The following is a 14,030-nucleotide window of genomic DNA, read 5'->3' as shown; positions in this document are numbered from 1 at the left end:
TCCTGTTCCTCAACATGATCACAACAGTTGCAACTCAGAAGAGAAGTGGGAAGGGAGACCCCATAGGGCAGGGCACAGCAGGCAAGGAGACCCAGCTGGCTGCTGAAGAGAGCGTCCATGGGCTTCTCCCACTGCCATGGGCCATCTGACCTTAAGATTTCCAGACTATACACACAACACACCTACACAAGCATGCTATGCAGACTGACAGCCTGCACTGTAGACAATCATGCCATACTTGTATTTTGAAAGTAGGCATTCAACTGAAAAGCATGCCTTCAAAGTCATCCAGATACATCTGCAATACATTCTAGGATGAGACACCCTGAAACATGGTTAAAGCAATGCAAACCTTTAGGCCCAAGACTGCACTATGAGGACCTCTTAAAATCTGCTTTATTCTCTGTCTCATTGCGTATTCAAGCATCCTGTGAATTCTGCACAGCAAATAAGAGACTAGCTTGTTTTCATTATTTTGTCCTGAGATAACTGCAGATAACATATGAGGTTCCTTAGTTACTGATTATCTAATGACTGACTCCTTTGTTCTTTAATAGATGCCATGCTTTTGGTAGCAGACAGACTAGAGGGACCATTCAACATTGAATCAGTTATGGATCCTATTGATGTCAAAATTTCTGAAGCCATTATGAACATGCAAGAAAACAGTGTGCATGTGACTGGAAAGGTATCAATTTTTGCTATTAAATGTTTGGAGTAGATGGCAAACCAGAATGCTATATTGTATTAATTTTCCTTTTTCTTGAAAATTGAAAGCCATGTATGTACATTTCTAGGACAATAGTCATTTTCACAGAATCATAGAGTGTAAGATTTGAAAGGAATACCAGTAGTCCTTGACTTACAATCATTCGTTTAATAACCATTCAATGTTGTGATGGTGCTGAAAAAAGTGACTTACGACTGATCCTTGCACTTACAACCGTCTCAGCATCCCTGCAGTCACATGATCAAAATTCAGGCACTTGGCAACAGCATGTATTTATGACAATTACAATGTCCTGGGGTCACATGATCGCCATTTGTGACCTTCCCAGTTGGCTTCTGACAAGCCAAGTCAATGGGGGAAGCCAGATTTGCTTAATGACCACATGATTCACTTAACGACCATGGCAAAAAAGGTCATAAAATTGGGCATGACTCACTTAACAACTACATTGCTTAGCGACAGAAATTCCAGGCCCAATTGTGGTCATAAGTTGAGGACTACCCGTATTGTCATTATATAGCCCAACTACCATCCCAGTCCAGGAATCCACTACTAAAGCGTCCTCAACAGATGGTTATCCAACTGTTGTCTAAATACCCCAAAGGAGAGCTTTCAAGGAAGTCTATTCCCTTGTTAAACAGTTCTTAACCTTAGCAAATTAGGATTTTGTCAAATCAAAATCTCCTTCCTTGTAATTTAAACCTATTATTTTGTCCATTGCCTTGTGGAACAACAGTGAATAAGTCTACCCTATCTTCTACATGAGACCCCTGCAGATACTTGAAAATAGCTGTCAGGTCTCCCCACAGTCTTCTCTTCTCCAGAGTAAATATACCCAACATTTCCAACTGTTCTTTGCATTTTGTTTCTTTAGCTATCTGGCCCTTATCAATTTGATTGTTCTCCTCTGAACACACGCCAGTTTGTCAGTATCTTTCCTGAAACACAATGCCAAGACTTGGACAGAATGGTCAATGGAAGCAAAGGGAAGGGATGCTAGACAAGCTTTTCTTTGTTTTTTGTACCTTTGAGTCAGTTTTTGGCTCCTGGCAACTGTGTGGACTAGTCCCTGCAGTGTTCTTGACAAGGTTTTTTGGAAGTGGTTTGCCATTGCCTTCTTCTTCTTAGGGCTGAGAGAAAGGGACTGGCCCAATGTCACCCAGCTGGCTTTGTGCCTAAGGCAGGACTAGAACTCACAATCTCTTGGTTTTTAGCCTGGTGCCTTAACCACTACACCCAACTGGCTCTCTTTTTAGAAGAAGAAAAGTTTTTACCTGGCAATAAAAGTATAAATGGCTACAGAGGCCAGAGTCCTTCAGGCATATAGGAAGGAGCTCAACTGGAGCCATGCAGGTCACTGACCTCCCTCAGGCTCCCCCTCTATGAGACACAGAATGTTTGCAGAGGGGTTTGATTGTGTTTTCCTGAGGAAAACATCATTTTCTTGCCAGATCACCCTGATCCAGCTTCACCCTGCCTTATTCATCTAGATCCACATACCTCCAGCCCTACCTGATCTCAGTATATCTAACTCCAGCTTGTGACGTTTTGATAGAGTCTCTGATGCAACAATGAGTAGTATCAATTAGGTTAACTCTCCTAGACTCACCTAACTGTAACATAAGCTATACTGAGGTTTTATGATAAATCATAATCCTTCTGATCCATTAATAATCTACCAAATGTACTTCCTTCTATTAACGGTATATTGATCAATATTTATTTGCAACACATTGGAGTACAGGAAGATTTTTCCACTGACCTATTCAATCTTAAGCCTGTTATAGTCCCTATTTGGTATTCCTTAGTCTGGTGACTCTCAGGACATATATTATTATTATTTTTTTCCATTATTGATGTAAATACCTTTTTGACCAAATATCAGTAGGGGTTATACCAATGGCAACTTGTCTGGTTCTGTTCAAATAGCTCTTAGTTCAGTTCAATTCTGTTTAGAAAGCAGAGCACATTCATTAAAAAAAAAAAGGCCTCAACCACTAAGCTTGTCAGAGAAATGTATTCATATACAGTATTCTAAAATTGTGGGAAGATGGGCGGGGACAAGTTTACTAAATAAATAAATAAATAAAATGGGTTATGAAGTAGGCAGTTGGTGCTAAAAAAGATTGCATTTTCATGGAAGATGGGGCAGTTGTGAAGTTCCAGAAGAAATCTGCTGAATAGTGAGGATGGCAAGAAATGCACAGCCTTGAAAGAACAAAGTTTAAGCATTTCAGGAGATTGCTACGTAGTCCTTCAGGCAGTCCATGCTCAGATACTTGATGCTGAAAAGAACTGGCAAAATGCAAGGGCATTGTTCAGCCTATACGGACTGAAAACCAAACCAGAACCATTCAAATATGGCATTCATGAATCAAGTCTTGTCTGATACAGCAGATAGGAGCTTACAGTTCAGATTTGGATAATGCTAACTGAAATTTTTGAAACTATACCGGTTGGCTGATGGCCTTTAACAAAAAAAATCCACTGAAGTTTTGCATAGCAAGTAAAAAGTCTGCTGATTCAAGTAGACTTTTCAAGGTGTGGAACTTAGGCTAAGTTTCTATCCAGTCAGGTGTGTTAGATTCTTACAGTATCTTCAGTGAGCCTTTTGTGTGCAGCTGAACATGTAGGTTCTTGCAGGTTTTTCAAGGTTGTGGACAGCCTAAACCAGCTCCAGGCTTAAGATCATCCCGATCCATTCCTGAAAATTTCAACACCCGCTTTCGACCTTATAACCCGGAAGAAAGACCAACGACTGCTGCCGGCACCAGCTTGGACAGGCTGGTAAGTAATGCTCTGTGATCATGTAGCTTCTGTCTTGTTAAAGTTGAAGGACTTTTCTTTTGAAAGTTGAGCCTCCCACTGATTATGCGAAGCTGCCAAAAGAAAGGCATGACACTATAACAGGCAACTGTTTTCCACTCAAAACAAGCAGCCGTAGATTGAGACCATGTATTGGTATACAAGAAAAGAAACAATATGCAAGTCACACAGGTATTTTTCTGCAAACTAGTAGAACAGCTTAAGAGTCTCTCACATGGCCCTTTAAGCATTTCCCTTGGAGAAACAAGCTTTTCTCTTCTCTTCTTTTACAACCACTGGCTCCTGATGAAGAGCCACAGAATAAAGGGCTCAGTTTCCGTAGGTTCCGTAGGTTACAAAAGTAGCTCCAGCTCTTCCTAATATAGAGAGCCTCTGCATGCAAATTCTCATAACACATACATCTGTTAATACAGATTCCCTGAGAAATCTATTTCAATTCTATTCCTCTTACACGAATTTGTTTAGTACGTTTTCTTCATGCAAACTCTAAATGCAAATGTTTTTGATGTCAGTTCTGGATTTTTCTTCTTTACACAGATACTCATTTTGCATGCAATTTTCAGACCCGTGTATTTCTTTTTCACCATCATGCACAAATCAGCAGGAGAGTCGTAAGGAGCTCTGACCTTGCTTCAGAGCCTTTGGATAACCCTTGGGGCAACTCTCCCAAATCCCTTCCACAAAATCCACATCAGGTGTCTTCTTCATCCCTCCTTCTGGCCTTTGTATGAACTGAGGATCATTCAGAGGCCAAAAGGCCACCTGGGGCAGGTGGAGACTTAAAGCATTATGGCTGCAAGACATGCATTTGCTATACATTATATGGTACTCTTAAGACAAAATGCAAGAAGAGCAATCTGACAATTTTTTTCCTTCTGTGAGAAAATTGCACGTACCAGCTACTGAAATAAGTAATCCCTGCTTGTCACATTAAAGTGCAATCACTTCAGCTCCCAATTAACTTTACAATACACTCATTTTTACAGCTCTGCTCATCATTAAATAAGCACTTATTGTTGTTAAGTGTCCATATGCATAATGCATCTTTCTCTGCTAAAGTTTAATTAAGGAATTCACGTTTCATACAAGTCAAGACAAAAAACCTTGTTTTAGAACTATACTAAATGTATGCAATGGTGTTTTGGCAATCTGTCTTCAACTGTGGTTTATTCTTTTTTCTCCCCCTTAGACAAAAATCCTCCCCCCTTTTTTTTTTGTTGGCATTCTCAAGAAGAATACTAGTCAGTATTTCTACTGAAAATTGTTCTAAATTAACTTTTTAAAATTCAAAATATTAAAAAAATGATGTATGTTATTAATCCAACTTCAGATTTTATTTTAAAAGTGTATCTATTTCTATTTCCCCTTTTAAAAATATTTGCATTTGGATGCACAGGTTATAAAATAATCCATTGTAAATACCCACTTACTACAAACATTTAGAAACCACATATACCTTAGTTATCACTAAAAAAAGCAAACAGCACTTATTTTGCCAATACCTTTAGTTTGTACATTCATTAATATTAGCTCTGTGTGTGTGTGTGTGTGTGTGTGTATTTGTGTGTGTATCCTCGTATTGAAAGGAGCCTGCATAGGTCTGTACAGAAAATCAAGAATTCAAATATCCTAAATACTGTAAATAGCTGTCTAATTTTTGCATGAACATTTTCTGCAACATTCCACATTGCAAGCAAGAAGTCTTTGCCATATATGCTATATAAAGGCAAAATATGCCCTTTTTTCATAGAAACTTATTCTTTAGCTTTTCAAGCTCAAACACAAGCAGCTAGCCATTATTGGGTCAATTTCAAAAATAATTCTCTTTTGTACTAATTTTTGGAATCCTCTATTTGAAGGAAAATAAAGATGGCAAGGAATCTTACCATGCTATCTAGCAGGGAATCTGTGTCAGGTGTTTTCTCAGAGTTGCATACTCAGGAAATAGTTACAGAAGTGCATTTTAAGCACATGTGACAGTAAGCATTGCCTTCATGTTTATGCAGAGGGAGTGCTAGCTCATCCCAGGACCACCACGTGTTATACTAATCATACAACCATAGTATCAGAGGGTCAGAAGACATCTCAGAGGTCATCTGGTCCAACCATGCTCAGTGCAGAATTTTATATAACATTTTGGACAGGTGCCTACCCAGCCTCTGTCGGAAGATTTTTATTGAAGAAGAAACATTCCACTTTATGAGACAGCCTCTTCCTTCTTTCACTGGTTGATAGCAATTACCATCAGAAAATTTATCCCAATATCTACCCTATATCTGCTTCCTTGTAGTTTCAACCCACTGGTTCAGCTCCTTCTCTCCAGAATGATGGAGAGCAAATCTAGTAAACAACTTGATTTTAGCAGCATTGAATTAAAAAAAACTTTTGGGAAAAGCAATGAAAATCAAAATACGCCTTTAGCACAGCAGTATAAAGATACATTCCTAATATACCATCTGACCTTGCTAGAGTCAAAACTAAGCTATAAAACAGAATTTGGACCTTTCAGGTCTCTACATGGGGCATTTGCTAAAATGCCTTTAAATTGTTCTGCAGCAAGGGGACATTTTTTTCAAATGCATTTTACAAAATTGAAAACTTGAATAGACTAACTTCAGTACATTCTTTGGATATTTTAGCCAACTAGAGTCAGCTGAACCATCATACATTCCTATGGTGGGCCAACAGTATGAAAAGGAGTAACTGTGCAGAGCTGGGCCATTTACCAGCATTTGATATTGGGAGCTGACGGGGGAGAGAGAGGGGAAGAAACCTTTTAGAGCAACTCAGTTCTGCAGCAGTTGTAGAGACTGACCCTTGGATCCTCAACCTCCAGCAAATCTCACTGTAAGACCATTTGTTCCATGCAATCCCATTAAATTTTAGGGGGGACATTTATCTTTATCTGACACTACCAGATTCATTTTTCTGGTTTCTACAGAACCAGCAGGCAAGTGAATGGTCTTCCCAATTAGCTGCATTTTTCCATTTATTCTTTGGGATAGAATATGAGGAGCAAGCTAAAGCTTGCTGTTCATGTTTACTTATGAATCTATTGATCATTTTTCTGTGCAAATAAAATATCTTCAAAGAGACAAGTAAAGACATAATAAATCAATGGAAACCAGTAATAAAAAACACAAATAAAGAAATCAATACATGCACAGAGATAAAAATGACATAGTAGGAATAATACTTATGAAATCCTATTCCACAAATCAGCATCTTTAGCATTTTTCAGCCTGGTACCATTTCATGTTGACTTGGTATGTTTTGGGAGTTTTGGTCCAACATTTTTAGAGGGCACCAGGTTGAGGGAACTGCTATCAGTCATGAGTGTTTGAAATCATACTAAAAATTATAAAGGAAAGTTATTTAGCTGACCACCTCAGACAGAGATTTTCAGATTGTGGAGGTCACGTAAGAAAAAAATATCACTTGCCTGTGAGTAAACTTCCCTGATACTTCCTTCTGAGGAGACATATCAACAACCTGACCAGGAACGGAGATAAAGCACAAATAAGATCTATCTGTTTCAGTGGCTGGGGAGACATAAATGGAGACAGTTCTCCCTACTCTCCCCAGGCTTTAAAATGCTTTAAATTGGATCATGAAATAAATGGAGAATAAAGGCAACTGCTGTAAAGATAGTTGTAAAAAAGGCCCCTTGCCTTTGTCAGTAGTTGGGCTGCACATTCTCTGTTAGTCAAACCACCAGGCAATTTACCAGTTTATAAATCTTGGAATTCAGAGCCTCCCCCAAAAACCTGGTAGAAAGCAGTCTATAAGAAATGTATTGGAAAGGAAATTATAGGCACAACAACGGGCAATAATGTAGCTAAGGGCAGGAAAGAGAACCAGTTTGGTGTAGTGGTTAGGGTACCAATCTAGAAACTGGGAGACCATGAGTTCAAGTCCTGCCTTAGGCACAAAGCCAGATAGATGACCTTGGGCCAGTCCCTCTCTCTCAGCCCTAGGAAGGAGGCAAGGGCATGTCACTTTTGAAAGTCTTGCCAAGAAAACTGCAGGGATTAGTCAAGTAAGAGTCAAGACTGACTCAAAGGTACATACACACACTAACACAAAGGCAGGAAAACTGAAGATGGCTTTTCCTGCATAGATAGACAGATATAACATCCGGCCTTCTTGTTCTTACTTTTCTTCTTTCTTCATATCACTCTGATAATCTTTTTATCCTGCCTTTGAATGCCCTGCTTTGTACTTGCTCATAGTGTAACCTTGTAAAGTTAGTACTTATGGAAATGACACAGGGAGAGGCGATCAAGGACATTGTTGTTGGCCCCACCCTTCCCCCAAACATATTCAAATGAGTGGATTCATATACCTTGATTTATGACTATTCTCCATTATGACAAGGCATAGTTCCCCTAGAGGCCCTGTGTAACACTGGAGGTGACACAAGGAGACAAGATCCTAGCCCTCACATGCACCAAGACATGAGCAAAAAAGACAGATGGATGACATGGTCTTTAATGTATGTATAATAACTCAAGTTCAGTCTCTTGTGTCTCTCTCTTTTTAGTTTGTAAGAACAAGAAGGATTACTGCAGGTCAGAATAGACTAGTATTTATATGGTCCACCTGAAGAGTTGACAACTGTCTGAGGAAAAATATCAATCTGAATTTGAAAAAAGCTTAAGGTCTGTTTTGCTAGAACAGACTGAGATACATCTAGCCCAGTATCCTTTAGCCTACAGCGGCCATCTAGAATCCACTACCAGGATACGTAGAAAAGTTTGCCCTTTCTTGGTGTTGTCCAAAGCATATTGCGGTAAAGAGGAATTTGATTTCTGCATATAAATGTTTCATTTGGTTGGTTAAGTCAGACTTCAGTCATATGATTCTAATAAGACATTTCCTGTGGGGTTGTAAGAGTTCAAAAAGCCACAAATGCCAGCTTTCAAATTCCCAAAAGACACCATTCCCAGCACCTTGACAACATAAATAGACCAGATCTAGAGCAAGATGAATTTTATGAGACTCCCAGTCCAACTGGTATCAGCCAAGTGTAAAGTAAAGCAAAGCATGATCTGAAGAACATGAGATACAGCTATTTTGATGAAATTGAGTAGGAAAGGTATGGTCAATGCATGGATGGGAGGCTATGTGAAAATGCCATGTACATCATCTTCTGTTCCATAATAGAAGATGGGATATAAATGAAATAGACAATATAGAATTTAATTGGATAAAAACAATTATGTGATTAACAAGTCATAATTTACTTATATATAACAATATACGACAATCTAAACAGGCTTCAACCAGTAATAGTTTTATTTTTATTATTTACTCATTTTTATTTTGAGTTTGATTTGAACCTGAAGAAAATGAAAATGAAGAAAACTATCTATTGACTGAAACAGAATAGTACTGGAATAAACACAAGGGCTTTAGAAGGAATCTGTCTTTGAGATCTTTATGATATACTGTCAAGTTGGTTTTTTATTGATTCATCATAGTACATTCCAATACAAAGTTGTATGGAGTATTTAAAATCAACTGAGAAATGTCTTTACCATCAGAATGTCACGTAAAAGACTCCTAAGTTACGTGTGGTATATAAAATAACTGTGTGAGACAAAATGTTCAGAGAAACTGTTGGTCTTTCCTTGATGCCTAAATGTGGCAGAAAAGTCTTGGATAAATCCATTAGGATCAGACCTGTTGAACAAAGTAAGAGCAATGAATGATGTGGTTACCAATGCCTACAATTATCACATGATAAAGAAGCTTTGTATTCAATAGTTCTTGAAAACGTAGCTAGGGAAAGAAAGTAAAACATGCACTTGAAATATTTTTAAGAGTTCAGAGAGGTACAGAAGTGGCTTAAGGCTGATTGGATATGTCTATATTGTCAGTCACAGCATGCATAATTAAATAAACCCCATTCGCTGTAGTTTGCTGATACTGATACATTATCCTCTTTGCAGCTCTCTGCTTCCTATAACCTAACACTTTGTCTTGATTTTTTTCCCTTTTTGTTTTTTCTTTTCTCTCCTGCTTCCTAGAGGACTATCTGGAGGACAATGCAACATGGTGTAAGCTCTGGTATTCTTATTCTTGATTTTCATATCCATTAACTTATTGCTGATTTTGCTGACAAATGACATCTAGTATCACCTACATAGCAATCCTTTTTTTTCTTCCTGCAAAATAATCTGATTTCTAGTTTGCTTCTGCAAACTAATACTTAGATTGAGCCATGCAGATTCTAATCACTGTCTTTTCTTAGAGTTGCTGGGAGTTGGGTGGCATATAAATACTACTACTACTACTACTACTACTACTACTACTACTATTATTATTATTATTATTATTATTATTATTATTTCTAAGTCAGGGTAGCATAATTGTTGAGCTGTTGGACAAAGATCAGGGAGACTTTGATTTAAGTCTTGTCCCCTTAACTATGGAATCTCCCTTGGCAACGCTGGGTCCCTTTCTCAGCCTGACCAACCTCACAGATTTGATTGGTTGATATAAAATCAAGGGAGACTCCATGCTCATCACTTCAAACTTCAGAGGAAAGATGGGAGAGAAATCTAAGAAATAGCCTCTTTGCCCCTTGTTAAAAGGACCAAGTAAGGGACCCAAATCATAAGAAGATACAACAGGCAGCCTCCCTGATGGGTGAATTCCTTCAGGATCCTTTTGTTATTTAGTGTGCACAATTAATTTCTCACATTACAGCAGCAGTTGAGGCACAGAACATTAGTACTTTCCCAGCACACAGTTGTGAAGACACAGATGTAGGCAAAAAGAAAAGAAGAAACATGAAACAGTGCTTGGATGATTTTTAAGGCTTCCTGGAAGTATTTGATTGGCCTCTGTCAGAAACAGGACTCTGTATTTCATCTCTTTTCTATTCGTTTCTTTATTTCTGGCTTTAGTTTGTATTATCTTTTAGTATTGTAAAATTCCTCAATAAAAAGTTTTTTAAAAAGAAACAGGATGTTGAGGTTGGGCAGAATTTGATGGGTCCAGCAGGCTGTTTAGGAGTGAAATAAATATTTTTGCAGATATTGGGTTGAAGGACACTTCCAAGGATATCTGACTCCTAGTACTTGTGAATATAGAAACAAAATTATTCCAGATCCAAATGTGTGAATATGACTTGAGTTTCTTGAACTGAAAACAAATTCCTGACTTCAAGATTCTTGAATTCTAAGTATCTTTTCTACCAGATGTCACCTGGGATATCTTGGTATTCTAGATAAAAACAAGGTGAATAGGCTGCATATATGCTTTTTCCAGCTGCAAAATCACTTGGGGTGCTTTCTAGCATGAAGTATCTATGGCCCAGTATTTTAAAGTAAGCATTAGCACATCCAGTGTTTCCAGATTCTGGTATTTAATAATGGAATGTACTGAATGGTACATGTACTGTAATTGCCACAAAGCTTATTTAAAGTCAGGTTTTAAGTCTCCGAATTTAGATTTGGAGGTGGAGAATGACTTGATGTGGAAAGATGCAAGATTCTGTAAGGTCCCCAAATTCGTGCCTTAGCAAAAGCAACCTATTCCGAACAACAAAAAAGCAATAGTTACACATATTGCATTATTTTCCTTTAGAATGTATGTGCCCTTTCCTGCTCCAAAGAGGCTTCACTGCAATAGCCAAGTCAGAAAAACATAACCACCATTCCCCAAGCAGCACCAGCGTTGCACAACCAGGCTGACTGGTTCTCCCACACAAAGTACAAGCAGCCTGGCTCAGCTCCACAATGCACTGGCTGCTGCTACAGGCCTGCTAATGAACACACACTGCACCAACAAGAAGAGTGGGGAAATCAAAATTAAAAAGTCAGCTGCTAGGCCTCTAGAGCAGTTCTTCCCAAACCTGGGTAAATTACCCAAAATTTACTGGGTAAAAGTGGTTTTTCTTTGGGTAATGACAGACAAGCCCATTCACAACAGGGACATTTAAATTAACTTAAATATTGCCAGGTGTACTAAAATATATTCGAAAATCCCCCAAAGTATTCCTATTAAGATGAAAATCAATGAAATTACCAGTGGTAATTTGTTGAAATGACATAAAGATCAGTCAGTGATATTGTTTGTATAACACAGGTAGTCCTTGAATTATGACCATTCATTCAGCAACTGTTCGAAATTACGACGGTGCTGAAGGAAGGGACTTACAACCAGTCCTCGATGTTCGGCCATTGCAGCACCCCTGCGGTAGCATGAACAAAATTCAGGCACTTGGCAACCAGCTCACACTTATGACCAGTTACAGCGTCCCATGGTCATGTGATCACCATTTGAAACCTTCCCTGCCAGCTTCCCACAAGCAAAGTCAATGGGGAAGCTGGCAGGGGAGGTCACAAGTCACTCAGGTAAGTCTCCCCACCCACTCTGGCATTTCTGCACTCCTATGCAGCGCATCCTCTTTCCCCCTTCACTCGCTCACAGGCACTGCGCCCTCCTCTCCTTCACTCGCTCACATGCACTGCGCCCTCCTTCCCCCCTTCGCTTGCACACATGCACCATGCCCTCCCCTCCTTTGCTCCCTTGCATGCACTGCACCCTCCTTGTCCCTTCACTTGCACACATGCACTGCGCCCTCCTTCCCCCCTTTGCTTGCTCGCATGCAGCACACTCTCCTTCCCTCCTTTGCTCACTTGCACATGCCGCACCCTCCTTCCCCCCTTTGCTTGCTCACACGCACCACACCCTCCTTCCCCCCTTTGCTCCCCCTTCACTAGCTCACATGCACTGTGCCCTCCTTCCCCCTTTTGCTCACACCATGCCCTCCTTCCCTAATTAAGGAAAATGTTTGGGAAGCACTGCTCTACAGTGTGCCTCCATTCATTCCCAAAACAACCCTTTGCCAAACATGAATCTCAAAGCATGGCACGGTGGATAAGTTGACTCTGTGCTACTTTGGCACAAAACCTTGAGGTCCAGGTTCCTGACACAAGATTAGTTAACTGCCAGAAGTGACTGTGAAGTCCAGGAAAACTAACAAGTTGTATTCATCCTGTCCTTTTTCTGGCATAAATATTCCACCAAGGCAACAGATACCTCAGTTCCAAGTCTGAATGCAGACTGAAATGTGCCAGAAAATCAATGTCTTTCAAAGTTGACATTCTACAGTGCTTCCATACAGCAATCACCATGTCTTCTTTTCATTAGAACCAAAGAGATATCAAAAAAGTAGCATGATTTAATGTGTCAGGGAAATTCTGGTCCAGCTTGCAGCCAGTAGAATTTGTGATTCTCCCTTTTTTCAAGAGCAGGACCAGGCTAAATCTGCTGTTGAGGTAGCTCTGGAATCTACTTTGAAACATAATGGGAGTCCTGGACAGCCTATAATATTTGTTTGTTTGTTTGACTTTATTAGCATGGATTGTTACTCAGACATGAGTCCTATTGAAACCAATGCATAAGCATTGAAAGCATTGAAAACTGTCAAAAAAACCAAATGCAGAAGCTCATGCTCCAGAAAAAATGGCAATTCTTCATAAATAAATCATTCAGAATGGCTAGGTAATTTTTTTCTATATCTGGATGATCGTTATACATCAGCATATTTGGCAACAATTGATCTAAAACTGCTAACTTCAGAAAAATAATTAAACTTTAAATAGCTATACAGTACAATTAACATTTGGTGGTATATAATCAAGCAGATTTCTTCCAATACTTTGTACAAGCACAGTTTTAATCAAAGTCAAATGACAAGGCACAGACTGCTCCTTTTTCACTATACTTGGTTTCAGTGACAGACTTATATGAAAGTGAGCTGGAATAGGTGTGTTATTAAAAATATCCTTTTCCTTTTTGATTAAAAGGCATTGGCTACATGTTTTGGAGATACAGCATAGTCAAAGTCACTGGCTTTTATGTCCCACAGATTTAAATGACAGTTAATCATCTCAGCCATTGAAATCAAGGGGCATCTTTAAAAACACCCCTTTGGTGGGGAACATTTAATCATCGCATTCAATTCCTTGCTTATTGGAAGAAACCAGATTAAACCGTCCCAGACAAACGGCTTGAATATATCCAATAAAGAGGAGTCTAGCATTCACCTGGGTGATTACTTTTGCCGTTAAGAAGGGTTTTTTCCTTAAGTTTCAGGGGTTCACAGGATCTGGTTAAAAAAGTCAAGATGGCAGCTGCACCTGCCATCTTGCTAACAATACCCTACGGACATCCTGCCAAGGTTCAATCAGAATCTGCCTTTCTGGAACTTAAATCCATTATTACCTGGAGCAAGAAAGCAGAACCTTTATGTGAGATCCTTTCAGATATTTAAAGAGTACTCTCTCTCCTCAGTACTTTTTGTCAGGGATAAACATCTCCATCTCCTCCAATCTCTCCTCAGAAGGATTAATTTCTACCCCTCTGATGACCTTTGTTGCCCTAAGAACCTGCCCTTCCAGTTTCTGTGACTCCTCAAAATTTGGCACCCAAACTGGACACAGCAACTGAGGTGGTG

The 14,030-nt window shown here is 39.3% G+C and overlaps 1 protein-coding gene across 2 annotated transcripts in view; it reads left to right on the top strand.

Moving 5' to 3' along the window:
* GPC6 (glypican 6) overlaps window positions 1-14,030 on the top strand; it is an 812,403-nt gene that overhangs the window by 755,959 nt on the left and 42,414 nt on the right. Inside the window, exons 5-7 of one of the 2 annotated variants that reach the window (XM_088136457.1) lie at window positions 558-688; window positions 3,374-3,517; window positions 9,589-9,618. In XM_088136457.1, coding sequence (XP_087992583.1) covers window positions 558-688; window positions 3,374-3,517; window positions 9,589-9,618 — 305 coding nt within the window. The remainder of the gene's footprint in view (window positions 1-557; window positions 689-3,373; window positions 3,518-9,588; window positions 9,619-14,030) is intronic. The other variant, XM_088136458.1, reaches the window with a different exon arrangement.

The sequence above is a fragment of the Python bivittatus genome, unplaced genomic scaffold (genome assembly GCF_059951505.1).
Source record: "Python bivittatus isolate LINGU-HERP-01145 unplaced genomic scaffold, Pbiv_v1 ctg000060_np1212, whole genome shotgun sequence".
NCBI classification, from domain to species: domain Eukaryota; kingdom Metazoa; phylum Chordata; class Lepidosauria; order Squamata; family Pythonidae; genus Python; species Python bivittatus.
Note: the sequence above shows the minus strand (reverse complement) of the source record. Positions and strands in the feature narration are given on the sequence as shown.